The sequence below is a fragment of the Perissodus microlepis genome, chromosome 7 (assembly GCF_051167445.1).
Source record: "Perissodus microlepis isolate ML-2025 ecotype Zambia chromosome 7, ASM5116744v1, whole genome shotgun sequence".
NCBI lineage: Eukaryota > Metazoa > Chordata > Actinopteri > Cichliformes > Cichlidae > Perissodus > Perissodus microlepis.
In genome coordinates, this window is record NC_140467.1 from 13,965,624 (window position 1) to 13,980,444 (window position 14,821).

General features: G+C 37.7%; 1 protein-coding gene across 1 annotated transcript; it reads left to right on the forward strand.

Annotated features, from left to right (window-relative positions):
* Nucleotides 1-2,703: 2,703 nt before the first annotated feature.
* Nucleotides 2,704-13,821, forward strand: saal1 (serum amyloid A-like 1). The gene is made up of 13 exons (XM_084933643.1): nt 2,704-2,854; nt 4,828-5,027; nt 5,174-5,275; nt 7,179-7,262; nt 7,373-7,452; nt 7,766-7,825; nt 7,906-8,021; nt 8,188-8,353; nt 8,518-8,600; nt 8,715-8,900; nt 9,356-9,513; nt 9,621-9,713; nt 10,395-13,821. Exons 1-13 carry the CDS (start codon nt 2,851-2,853, stop codon nt 10,470-10,472), a joined length of 1,410 nt encoding a protein of 469 aa, XP_084789769.1. The 5' UTR covers nt 2,704-2,850; the 3' UTR covers nt 10,473-13,821.
* Nucleotides 13,822-14,821: the final 1,000 nt, after the last annotated feature.

Genomic DNA, 14,821 nt, shown 5'->3' on the forward strand with positions numbered 1-14,821 from the left:
GGTGTGTCAGAGTAGTACGGAGCCCTGCAAGGGACATGGGAGAAAAAAAAAATAAGATGAACTTTTGCGAGATCTCTCAAAAGATCCCGCCACTTTTTGAAAACTAGAAACTCGATTTCATTAATAGCATCTTTGTGTTTTCTTGTTGTTTCTGTTCCATGAGTAGGTTTCCTCCCGGTGCTCCAAAAGCATGCATGGTAAATAAATGGTGATTGTAAATTGGCCTTGGAATCTTTCCAAATGTACACTGGGACAGAGTCCAGCCCTGCATAATACTGAATTCAACACTTGCTGTCACGGCAAGGTGTGTTTAACTACAGGACCCAGAAGAGGTACTGCGGTTTTCTGCAAAAAAAAAAAACAAAAAAAAACGAGCCATTATTTGGACTGATGGCAGCAACAAACATGAAAACTATTAAAAAAAAACTGTGACAACTATAGTGAGCATGACAGATGACCTGACAATGGACAAGGAAGATAGAGGACTTAAATACACACACACACAGGAGGTGACCAGGGGAAGTGGGAACGCATGGGGAAATAGCTGACTGAAATAAACATAATGATGCCACGGGGAAAGTGAGACTCAACACAATGACAAGAACACACCAGACTCTTTCAAAATAAACCGGAAATATGGAGACAGACCTAAAACACATGACAGACTAGACAAGAAACAAAAACAGAGAAACCAAGGAAACAGGTGACAAATAATGAAAAACCTAAACTCAAATCCTAAAACATGAACTTATAACCAAAAACCTAACATAAGAGACTCAAAAATACAAAATAAAACTCAAAACGCTGGTACAGAGACCCAGCCTGTGACACTTGGTTAAAAAATGGCTGGATGGACGCCCATTAGGCCTTCAAACACAACTCCCACTCTGAGAGCTTAATCTTTAACTTTCCCTGTTTATAACATATTCATCTAATAATACGAATGCTAATAAAAAATGAACTTGAGATTAATTTAATAAACTATGCTCTAGTTCAGTGAAATGAGCTGTTAACAATGCAGTATAACATACAGGCTAGAGCTTACTTAGAACGAGCCCCAGACAGAGTTATTGCTTCCTTGGTCTTGCATGTTATATTTGAATTATCATATATTTGAATTATCATATTATAACTTTTAAATGTATTTCAAGTCTTCTGTTGTACTTTATTTCAATCCAACATGGAAAAGAAAAAAATAAAGTGAATAAAACAAAAATAAAAAAATCATCTCTGCAAAGAAAATTGTGGGACAGTGATCATATCTTGATATCCAGAATTGCGAATGAAATTATAATATGTTCAACCACACAGCTCCAGTGAAGATTTTTTGTTTTCGCAATATTTAAAATATCTAAATCCAACTAAACTCCTACAAAACAATAAATGCTACCATAAAATCAAGACATTCTCATTTGACAATAAAATAGATTTTAAAACATATCATAAAATTATATTACTTACTTAAAGTTAATATTTGGTAGTGCAGTAAGAGTGTGTAAGGCACTATCTAAATTGCTTGTGGCTCATGAATTGCACAGGATGTGCAAATAAACTGACTGGTCTACATCCTTGGTGACCACCATTGCCGACGTGTTGTATCACGTTTGCATGATACTGTATGAGCTCTGGTGGCCTCTTAAGCTGCAAATTTTTCAACTCTCACACACAGTCTGGACAGTAGGTTTGTGTTTGCTTTTAGAACACATTCGGCTACGTTTAACACCTTCTACCAAATTCTACCAAACATCTGGCTTTTGGGCCCAGCTTACCAAATAATTGTATGGGATAAAAGATCAGTAGCTTGGTGAGAGAAAAACTAAAGATGGGCAGCTTCAGAGATGCCCAAAGAATGATTATGATGATTTACGTTCACTATTAAATTTCTACTGTCCAAAAATCACAGATGTCCTGTGATGTATTTTGTTTCTTCTTAACAACAAATTTCAAGAAATGTGCATTTTTACAAACTGCTTTAAATTTACAAATTTGCCTACATGCAAAAGTCAAAGAGTTTTTGAGCATTGTGCGTCACAAGTACAAGTATAAGCAGTTGTATAGTCATCAATTACTGAAGCTGGTGCAGTCATTCCTCTGGTGAGCAGGGATGTAACCAGGCTATCTGTGATTAGATGTATCTACAGATAAACAAGTTTAATCAAATGTTATTTTGCACGCAAAGCTCTTCTTAGTGCAAACAGGGCTTTGAACCACTCCCAAGTGAGGACAGCTGCATGATGAGAAGTCTTTTGCTATTCCTGTCTAAGAGTATACATTGTGCTGATTCAGGGAGGACAGTACACGCATCAAATTATTCCAAGACAATTTTGATTAGAGGTGGGTCCCTGTTGACATAATACTATTTAACATTAGATACTTGTTTCAACACTGCTTAAACCAATAAAATAAAGTCCTTAAGCAACTTAAGCACGCTCTTAAGATATGAGTCAAATTTTGTAATATATTTGAGATTATAAAGATACATTTATAGATTAAAACATTTTTTAATCTATAAATTATACATTTGTATTGCTTATATAGTTTGGTGTACTATGGAAAAAATAAAAAATATAGTATTAAAAACTTTTTTTTTAAAGTTTCCATTGTAATGCATGTGGAGCTTCGCTTCTCTCACATGTGGACACGTAGTTCCGTCTGCGCACTGCAGATGGCGTTATTTATTTGCGGGTGGCAGGAAGCTTGGTCCTGGTTTCACGCATGCGCAGATACCCACTAGTACTAAATGGAGGCTGTTTGAAACAACCGAGCGGCTTGCTGTGGTGGAAAAGTTAAAAGCATCCGATGATATTGCCTTTAATTACCTGCTAATAACGGTAGTCAAGAGCGGTCAGTATGGGTGAGTTAAAAAGTGTGCGTCTGCCCGCGAAAGTTAGATAGAAATCCACCATTAATAACTAATTATAGCTGTTAGCTTAACCAATGAACGTGAAATGGACAACATTTAGTATTTATAAGCACCACCTTTACCTTTTACTGGGTGTGCCTTTGTTGTTTCTTGATATTTAGCGTTTCAATATTTAGCATGACACTGAAATGATACAACAAGATTTACTGTAATCTGTTTAAGCTTTGTGTGGTGAACTATAAACTGTATTCAAACCCTGCCACGGTATATTTAACGTTACGTTAACGACAAAGTGCCAGGAGGGATGGCTGCCTTTTCCTTGTCCGGATAAATACCTGTAAAATTAAGGTATGCCGTCATTCTAATGCTCCGAGCATGTCAAGCGCAGTGGCTGTCGCGTATGTGGCACACTTTAAAACAACAACTCATAAAAACAAGTTCAAGTTAAAATGCGATTCATTGCAAACGTCTAATGTAAAAGGCAAACGTAAACAAAAGCACGATTATAACGAAAAGGAAAGGTAAAGTAAACAAGTGAAATAAAAACCTAAAACTTAAAAGAGTAAATAAGAAAAACCTTGACTGTGCACTTGGGGGAAAAAAAATCTATGAGGCTTGACAACACAACAGTCAAGCAGGCTATAACAGAGAAATCCCAGCCACTTTGGGTTTTTAGGTGTGGTTTGGGAGCTGAATATGAGGACATATATGGAGATAATCGATCTCTAATATATCATCCAGCTGATCCTTAAAGGGCTCTCAAAAATTATTAAAATGTATTGGTTACCAAATTCTTGAGCCATCCTGGCCATATTTTGCTTCCAAGGAGAAAGGGTTTAGTCCAGTCTTTGTACCTGACTATTTTCTGAGAAATATTTTCCTTGTTTGTTTCTTTGTTTGTTAAGTCACTTAACACTTGACCTATCAATCACCCAAACAACAACAAAAAAAGATAACTGACTCAAAATCCAGCAATGGCCTGAAACAGACCTGAGAGATGCGGCTATTACAACTTACATCTATAAATATATTGTTTCATGCATTGTTCAAAACACTAGACTTAAGGAGCACGACGCCCAGCCGAAGACACTTCAAACAAGTTGAGTTGTTGCGTTCACATTATGAGTGTTGGGCCGAAGTTTTGGAGGAAATCTGCAATGTAGCATGCTGCACTGCAACAACAAGCCGAACAACGCATCTCTGTATGAGCTTAATGGCACACTTGATCCGAGACTGGACACTCTGTAGTCAATATTTGCAGACAAGCTAGTTTTCTAACAATCATAAAGGAGCAGTAATGATAGCTGAGGAAGCTCTTGCGTGACTGGGGTCAGCTAATGTGTGTCACAACGGGATAATGCCATGTAAGGCCCATATTTAATTCATTTTTAATTATTTAATTTAAATGTAAAAATATAAATAGTAGTTTCGATGTGGTGATAATATAAACTATTCCCTCATTTTTACGGAAAATGCACTATATTGTTATATGCATTGCTATCGGGATAAGAAATGATTTGTATCAGGATTTTTAACATTTTGTTTGTGTCACACAGTCTTATTGCAATCAAGAATGACTGGAATTGGATTAACGTGTGTACAGGGAATTATAGTATTTTATATAAGAGGTAATACAAGCATGGATAATTATTTATAAGTTTTTTGTAGCTGGTAAATGCAAGGAAGTAGCTATTAAAACACCAAGCTTTTTAACTACAGTTGTACATATGCGGATAGAGGATCAAGTGCTTTTGTTAGGGTATTAACAGAAGTAAGGGGTAAAATGACTTAGATTTTGCTGCCATTTATTGATGTAAAATGTTTCAATCTGAAGAGATCTGAATAATCACTGAGCCTTCACATCAAGTGCTACGGAGAAGTTTGTAGAAATCAGAAACACCAAAATATTGGCTGATAATCTCCTTCATCATTCCTGTAATGCGTTCCTTGGTTTATTTCCTCAGATGGTGGCGCTGATGGTGCTGGGCAAGTGGAGAAAGAGAGCTCATCCCCTCCAGCTGAAACACAGTCTCCTATCATGGACCGTAACCCATCACCACCCCCAGACGCAGCAGATGGAGCGGAGGACGAAGATGTGGATGCCATTGGAGACACTGTTTACAGCAAGCACTGGCTTTTTAGCACCCTGACTCATCTCATCCATGTAGGCAGGCTGCTGGTGTAAACTGAAGTGATAAATATTGCACGTTTCATTCAGCACTTAAGTCATGCATCGGTTTGTTGGTTTGGTAGGTGAAAGTGTGCAGTGTTACAGCAGCATTTGCTGATGTCTGTAAAATTGTCTTGCAGATGGTCACAGAGCATTCAGAAGAGCGCTGTGAAGGTCCAATGCAGCTATCTGATGATGAGGAGGAAGACTTGTGCAGAGTGTGGGATATGGCGATGGATAAGGTAGACTTTCTCTTCTGTGTTCCAAAGACCACACACTGTTTGTTTTCCTTGTTAAAGGAGAATAGTTTCATTTGAACAAGTGGCATTGAGGTAAGTATACTGCCCAGTAGAACAGAGAAATCAATCACTCGTTAAAGAAAAATTGAAAAATAACAATAGAATTTGCATTTCTGCAGGTAAACTTCCCAAATACCAAATGATGTTAAAGCTTAAAATATTGCTCTGTCACACATGATGCATACAGCTTGTGTCCTGTTCAATGGCGATCGTGGCTCAAGAGTTGGCAGTTCGTCTTGTAATCGGAAGGTTGCCGGTTGGAGCCCCGGCTCCGACAGTCTCGGTCGTTGTGTCCTTGGGCAAGACACTTCACCGGTTGCCTACTGGTGGTGGTCAGAGGGCCCGGTGGCACCAGTGTCTGGCAGCCTCGCCTCTGTCAGTGCGCCCCAGGGCAGCTGTGGCTACAATGTAGCTTGCCATCACCAGTGTGTGAATGGGTAAATGACAGAATGTAGTGTAAAGCGCTTTGGGGTCCTTAGGGACTAAGTAAAGCGCTATACAAATACAGGCCATGTTACCATGATTATATTGATCACAATCATGGAAGGAGTGGCTCCCACATTATGAAGGTGTGGCTGGGGACTTCCTGTAACCATTATGCTAACATCAGTTATATTACGATGATGTTTTCACAGTTTTCATACTTTTTATTGTCAATGGTTATTATGTGACCTGTGAATTGTGACAGATCGTAAGGAAGATCCACTAATACGTCTTTGCTGTTCTGGTTATCATTTCAAGATGTTTACTTTTAGTTTTTATTTGTGTCAATGCTAGCTTTACTAATTATTATATGGAGGGTGTGTGTAAGGGTGAGATATGAGAATGGGTTTTACAATAAAATAAAATACTTTGAGAAGGCAGCTGACTTGTAGTCATGTCAGTGTATAGTACTGTGCAAAAGTCTTGAGCCAACCCTCATTTTTTTTATATTTTGCTTGGAAAATGAGAAATAGGTGCACAGATTAAGTGAAACAACTGCAAATATACACAGAAATGGACTATAAAAGGCAAAAACAGATTTTGTATAATTCTGAAAGCCAACCATCTGGGATAACTGCCTTTATTTTTCAACATAGTCTGAACTCTCTTAGGCAGCTTTTTTGTCGTTTCTATAATTAGGCTTCAGGAATAGTTCTCCAGACAATCAAAGCACAAATTTTTGATGTCTGTTTCCTGTTAGTCCATGACTGAAAGTGTTCCATTGTGTCTTTATCTACCTAGGTATAATTTCACTGCACTGGTGATGGTATTTCATGGTGGCTTTAAGTCTGATGGTTACTTTTCTGTGTTTATAATTCCATCAGTTTTGACAAGATCCTCAGCACCACTGGCTGAAGTGCAGCACCAAACGATGACAGAAGCTACACTTGATGAAAAATCAGCTAATGTTCAAATAAAAACTTTGAAAACCAGAAAGTCTGGAGAATTGTTGCTCAACACCACTTAAAACAATTACAAGAAGGTTGGCTTGCTGGAAGCAAAACATAACAAAATGAGGGTTGATTCAAGACTTTTGCACAGTGTAGTATGAATCTCAGGAAACAGGCAGGTTATATTGACATATCTACAAAGACTAAAACTACAGACATGTCATTTGTATTTTTTACTGCAAGTAGTTTTGTCAACAAACTCAAGTTGGTTTTATCACACCTTGTTTTGGTATGAGTTATTACAACCAAGTTTATAATAGCTATCTTTTTTGCATTTAAAGAATTTAATTACAAAGCAGTGCAAATAAAGCTGGTTTCTACCTGCCTGGCTTTCACATGGTCTGCAGTTAAAAGTGATTAATTAAATGTTTATATATTTACTAACTGAATATTTATTTACCACCTGTTTGTAGGATGTGGCTGGTTTTCTGCAGGAATTTAAAGCTGCAGATATTCTTCTAGGAGTGATTGCCAAATCACGTTGTCCACGACTTACAGTGAGTGAAATCCTTTTTTTACGCATACTTTCTCTACCAGAATAAATCCTGAAAAATAAATTTTTTTTCTAATACATTTCTGATACAATGCTTTCTTTTTTTTCCTCTAGGAAATTAGTGTGGGAATCCTTGGGAATATTTCGTGTTTTCCTGAAACTTGTATGACTTTGAGCCAAAATGAGGACTTGGGGTGGGTAAAAAAAAAAAAAAAAAAAAAAAAAGTTCTTTGATAGATGTTGTGCATCAGGGGTGGGGAACTCCAGGCCTCAAGGGCCAGTGTCCTTCAAGTTTTAGGTGTGTCTTTTATCCAACACAGCGGATTCAAATGTTTAAATTATCTCCTCAACAAGTTCTCCAGATGTCTGGTAATGACCTAATGGTTTGATTCCGGTTTGTTGACCCAGGGTGATATCCAAAACCTGCAGGACACTGGCCCTTGAGGCCCAGAGCTCCCTACCTATCTTGTACATGAATGGGTTTCAATCTACTCTTTGTGTCCACAGGTCTGTGCTGCTGCTGCTTCTGGGAGATACAGATCCTCCAACACTGCTGGAAACAAGCAGGTGAGATTTGCATTTTATGTAGACGTGTGAAATAGAGAAACGGAACGAGAAATATTCATATTTCCTCATGATGTTTGCAGATTGCTGCTGACCTGTCTTTCTCAGAAAGATGTCTGTTCACTGTGGCTTCAGCGAATACGACAGCACACATCTGTGCGCTCCAGTCTCTGTTTCATCATGTGCAGCTCCACCAATAGTATTTATTTTTATTCTGTTTAATTCCAGTTTTAGTCCATTTCTCCAGTAATAACCTGGTTACTTGTATTGTTTGACACTGCAAGTCCCTGTGACGCTTATAATTATTGTTGACATGAGTGTGTTGTAAACTTACCATTATAAGTATATACTGAATGTGTTTACAGCGGATCTGCTTGAGAAGGTGGGAGAACTAGTTGACAAATTGTTTGACCTTGATGAAGAGTTAATGAAGAGTTGGATCACAGCTCAGCCTGATGAGGAGCAGGGGGATGATGGTGAAAGCCATCTGGAGATGACCTCATGTCTTCTTGAAGCAGCCAAGCAGCTCAGGTGGGAATCTGAATCTGTTTTATGAAGTATTTGTATTACTGTTTTTGATGACATATATCATTTAACCAGGCTCTTACTGCAGAGTTAAACTAAATACAATGTACTTGTGAAATTAAAGGTGAGGTTGATTGTCAAGAATCCACAGTATTAAATTGTTTTCACAGATCAGAGAGTCCGAATGGCCTAGAGGTTTACCTTCATATCCTCCAGTTACTTACCACTATAGATGAGGGGATTCAGGTTTTTGGTGAGGCATTTCAGTACTGAAAGGTCTTTATTGAAATGTTGTACTTAAACCATTATCAGATAACAATAGAGAAGCGGTTGCCTTTTAAAATTAGACTTTGTGTATTTCTTCTAGCTGCTTCTGATGGACCGGGGAAATCTGTGTGGGAGTTTGTCTGTGATGTCATGTGTGAGGACCTCTGCCAGCCAAATGATCTTCCAGTTGTACTGCATGAACAGAAAAGCATTCTGGTCCAAGCACTTGCTGTGCTGCAGGCTCTTTATAAATGTCACGATGAGTGGTGCAGCAAAAGTGACACAAGTAAGTTTTCATAAAGCTACACTGATGTTTAGCTGCACAGAGAATGTTGCAGATAATAATAAGTCCTCTTGATAGCCATACAGGAAGTGAAGAAAGCAGATTTTGTGGTCACCCCATTGTTTGAATAATTAGTTTAAACGAATGTTGCTGTATATCACGGTATGATTTTTAGTGCCATCCTAAAATTTGACTTGTCTGTCTGTTAAGCTGTTGTCATATTGAGGCCTAAAACACCACCAGAGGTCACCAGTGTTCCCAAACATTCAGCTGAGCTCATTAAGCTGTGAACAGGACTGCAAACAGTAAACAAAGACTAAACTGTGTGGAAGTGTTTGGGCTTTAGTCTCTTTGAAAAGGATGACCCATCTGTGCAGTTTCAGTTTTTTGGGTGATGAATGAATATAAACATTATTTTGTTTTTTTAATTTGCTGCGTTTTTGGTTGAATACCTCTAGGTTTGCCTCTCATTGGGAGCATCTTGCGGGTATGCCAGTACCAAAATGAGTGCAAAGACGGCAGTGCAAACAAAGAAGATGAAAAAGATGAGCACCTCGAGACCGTTGCAGAGATCACAGCAGAGTTTTTGGCTGACCTCTTCATTCACATTCAGAAGGTAATATTTAAGGAATTTATTTTGCTCACTTTTGTGGGCCAGATCATTTTAATCAGCAGCCAGTAAAAACCAAGGTTTGGATATGGATTTTTTTCCCCCCATTTTAGGACACAGTTGCAGATTTGGTGAAGAAAGTTTACCTCACAGAGAAAACCTGCCTCGCAGCTGCTGCCACTTTACTTCCCAAGTTTAAGAATTCAGTAAGTGCTCCTTCTAAATGGTTCATTTACAATGAGACACGTACATGTGAACAGATACCGTTCAAAGGAGTTTAGGCCGTGTTAAGTTAACTGAGGTTTCATTTGCACAAACACAACAAACTGTTTGTTGTTTTGTCAGAAATAGCAGGACAATTTGTTAAATATTTTAACACAGACTTATTGCTTTTACTTGAGAAGGACAAACTCATGTTACAGAGTTACAGTCAGATTTTTAAGACCTGGAGTCCTTGTAGGTATGTTACAGTGAGTCACAGTTCATCATGAAATCCTAAAACCTTCCGATTAAAATTCAAATTTATATTATTTTGAAAAGATTTACTGAGAAAAAAGATTGATTCATAGCAAAATGAACAATGACATTCTTCACTGGGTATAAAAAGCAAATGCTCAGAATTTCTAATACTTTAACACCTTTGGGGGGTTTTCAAGATAGAATACTACTATACTATTTAAAAAACATCACATAATACTTGTCCAGATGTTGCAATACATGTAAACTGTAGGCAGAAATTGTTGACCTGTAATGCTATTAATACAGCAAAAGACTTATTTTAGAGGTCGTGTCAGATCAGGATGTGTGATGGACTGCTGCCATACTCCCACAGCTCCTGTGGAAAATAAACATTATGTTTCCACCCTGCCCTTCCTCCTCTTGTGCAGTTTCAGCACCTGCAGACCGTGTTGTCAGAGGCTGATCCCCAGTTGGCAGATGTGATAAGGACACAGTGTCCCGTCTGAAGCACCCTGCAGATCAGTGTTCAGCACTCATTCAGACTCTCACCTCTGCTTTTTATAGCAGCCAGTATTTCCTCTCCAAAGATCCTGCTTCAAAACGAGCTATTTGCATTTCCACTGGAAGGACAACATCACGAATGGCAAACTGTCATGTATTTGAATATTATAAGCTACTTTTAAGCTAAGTCTGGAAAATTAAAGTTGTTTTTTTTAAGCCTTTTTTAAGAATACTATTTTTGTATTTAATTACAGACAGTGTTTAATTAAAAGTAATTTGTCTTTAAGCCTTTTTTAGTTCTTTTCATGTAGAAATTGCAAAAAAACAGCTGAATAATCTGCAATGAGGAATTCAAGTCATTATTAATACTACGTTCTGATTCCAGACTCTTTAGGAATAAAGTATTTTTCTTAACATTCAACTTCAGTCAACACAATTTAGAGCTTTTAAGACAGCCAACTGGCACTAAAATTTAATAATGTCAAACCACAATTTTAAGTGTTTTTTTATATAAGGTAGTAGTTATATATTTGGTTATAAGTAAATGAACTCACTTTGGTTATTTAAATGCTTCTGACTGTTTCTTTTTTCTTTCCTTGTGTCTGTCAGGCACACACACAGGAGAAAATATCTTCTCACAGGCTGAGACAAGAAATTTCTAACCAAACATTAACAAAGCTGTATGCTTACTTCTAAAATACTTCAAAATGCACTCTTAAATACTCTAAAAGTATGTATATTTGATTAAATCTAGATTTTTATCTAATTAAATTTAAAAAATATATAAATATTTATTTAAGATAAAACTGAGCTAAGTATATGGGCTCACCTTTTTAAGCATATGAGTAATGATGCTAATGCTGATGACAACATCAAGTGTTTACCAGAGGGTGACAGTCACTCTTGTAAGGACAATAAAATTAGATGAAAGGCTTGAGCCTGGCAACAATGAACTCATTTGGTTTCCAAATACCCCATTTCGCCCACTCATGGAGAAGAGCAGGAAACCTGCGCATTTCCAGCAAAGCTCAGGAAGGCTCTGTGAATATAGCAGCTTTTTAATTAAAGCTTGGATTGATGTGAACGCTCTTTCTAATGGAAATCCCGAGTGTACGTGAGACAGATCGCCCTGTGAGGGGGAGAAAAAACAGAACAAAACATGTGTTTGAGCGTCAGCTACACCCATGATCCACGTAGGTTGAGGTAACCAGTGTCTTGATCTAGACGTCATGACCTGTTTGTGCTGTAAATGGCTAGAGTGTAATCGCGCTTGGCCTGTCAAGCTTGCTTGTAGCCATTGACTTGCACTGTGCTCGCTACTCTGTCTCGGAGCCTCGCTTCCAGGCGTGTCATGTCACTGAGATCAGGGTGAAGCCCAGATGTTTCCTGCTGCCCTGCCAAACCTTATTGTCGGTCTGCCAGTCCTTCATGTAGAGTTGATATGATCTGACTCCGTGAACACAACACAGCAGGCTGTTCGCTGCGTGGATGGCATATTATACACATCACTGGCACTGAGGCATGTCAGATTTGTCTGAGCCTGATGTTGGATGTCAGTGATTTCTTTGTTTTTTGCCCACAAATGTGTTGGTCTTTTAAATGACATAACATTTTCCCTCACACTGAATTTTGGATTAACCTTAAGGTCACATCCTGTGAAAGGGCTTTTATAAAGCACTGACATAAAACACTGACATGGAAATGTTCTCTTTGAGAGACTGAGGAGTTAATAAAAGTCTCTTCTACACCAAGAAACAGACATTAAACTTTAAATTGAGGGACCGCATCAATGAAATTAGAAGACTATTTAAGATTAAAAGGAATTTGTCAAAATCAGCAGACGTTTAATTTTTATGATTTTGTGACTTGATCTTTCAATGTGCTTTAAGTGCATTTTCTAAAGCCAGGGTTATCATAATTGAGCTGTCACAAGTGTGCAGAATGGCCCCAACACTGTTCTAGCGGTTGTTGCTGGGGGAGGATGAGCGATAATGAAGGGATGAAGAATGCGTGTGCAGTGTCACGTCCCCATCCTTTGATTCCAAGGCCCGTCCTATTCAGATCCGCCTGGTTAAGGCGTGTTAATAAAGACGCGTGATGCTAGTGGGTGCAATCAAAGCCCCCTTCAGTTCATTTCCTGAGTTCCCTGGCTTTCTATCTCTTGTCAACAGATTGACAATGAGAATGTTCCCCTCACGTTATCCCTGGATATCAAAGCCTCTGACCTTTCCTGCTCGCAAAAAAGTGATGTGGCTACGACGATATTTGCGTTTGCCTTAACTGCCTTTTGTGCTTCTTTAATAAAGTTATCAAGGAAGGATATTGTAATGATAAAATACACAGCATGGGCGCTACTTAGCAGCTCAATCTCTTACAGAGAGGTGGAAAGGTTGTGAATCACCAAATAAATTAATTCAATTATAATGATATAATAATTATAAATTAAGAATAATGAATTAATCTGTGTTTCATATTAGTTTGACATCAGCCTATGAGAGTTATATTTGCTTGCCTTGATCTGGACGTCATCATTAGAGTGTAATCACACTCGGCTTATATGAAGGCAAATGATTTCATAAAATAAATTAGTATCACATAAGTAAATTAATTCATATATTTTTGTTTTTTCAAGAAGTGCTGTGTTAAAAAAAAAAAACCAACTTTATATTTTTCCTTGAATTATGTTTTAAGCTGCTTGTATTGGTGAATCTGTTACATTGAGGGATGCAATACTGCCATTGCCATCACTTTAACTAATTGTATTTTTTACATGATCTGATATGACACCAGAATAAACAGAACATGCGGAACATGTTCAGTGATGCTCTATCATTTTTTTGCATCACGTCCAACTCGTCTGTTTTGAATGCAGCAGGTGTTTATGGGTGCAGCTCTAGCCGGTTCTTGTGTACACTGACGCCTCTCACCAAGTGGCATATGTTGCTGTTTGTTCTGCATTGAAAGAAATGGAGCTAATTAAAGAGAAGCAGCCCTGTCACAGGAAGTGTACGCAAGCTGACCATTCACTGCTCTGATTAGTTAGTTGTTGAAACAGACCTCAGGATTAGGTGAAAGACTGGAATTCTATTGATGAAGTGCTATTAGAAGACCTTGGATATTTGGAAATTCAAACACTGGTCTTATAATCAGCTGCTGGGAAGGGAGCACAGATATCCCATCCCACTGGTAACGTTCATCTTCCTACAATATGAAAAGAAACATTCACTCAAATGATTTCATTTATACCCACTCGTGTATCTGAGCTTTCCTATGAAATGCAAGTCCTCACTATTGATATACCATTAAAAGAAATTTGGTGTGGCTGAGTTTGTTCAATAAAACACATTAAACGAATTCCAATAATGTCTTTATTAATAACTTTTATTATTGAGGAAGAATAATCAGTACTTTACTTGAACTGAAGCCTGTCAAATTACAAAATTGCTAAATAAATGAATAAATACATACATATAAATACAAATCACTCGATTCATTAATAAATAAAGTTTAAAAAAAATACAAAATCACACAATTAACTAATCAAATTACTGTGATATTAAATAAAAGCCTTAATTGTAAGGGCAAATTCCCCTTCTTTTTTTCTAACTCTACAAAATCTGTACGTGTCCAGTGTGAATGGTTACATATGTATTTATAATTTATAATTACATCGTATATAACACAGCATAGCAGGCAGTTGATATAATCTTTATATCAGCATATAAATGCTAGCACATAATAGCACACCAAAATAGTTACATTCAGTCTGTATTTAAGCTCCTTATTAGATCTTGATTAATCATGATCTTTTATGATAAATAAGTGTTTCTTATCTCCAAAAGTTGATTCTGTTCATCTGGATGTAGCGTTATGAGTTTCTCCCACAAAACGCTACGTCCAGATGAACAGAATCAACTTTTGGAGAATTACTTTCCTGGATGATTGAGAATGCATCAAGAAGTGTTTCTTATCTTTCTTATTGCATCCCAAACAAACAGGCATGTTTGATCATGTTTTTTTCAGCCTTTACTTCTTTACTGTGTAGTTTTTGCTGTGCTGCGTATGTGCAGCTGTTGTTGGTGTATACTGATCATGTGAGTGAAAATGTAAACCTTGTATTTCTAAACTAGGGAAGGACTCAGTGCATCAAAAGGTGGCATCTGCCCTGCTGAAGTATCATTGAGCAAAACCTCCTGCACTGTGACCCCTGACCTCTCCTTGGAGAGTGCACCATGAATGCTCATTGTTATTGTAGTGAGTTAGTGTTGTTCTTTTTCCAAACACTCTGTGAGATATAGTAAGTTCTAATACACATAATGCGCGTGTTAGCCATAGCCATGGGTGAGATTAGCCA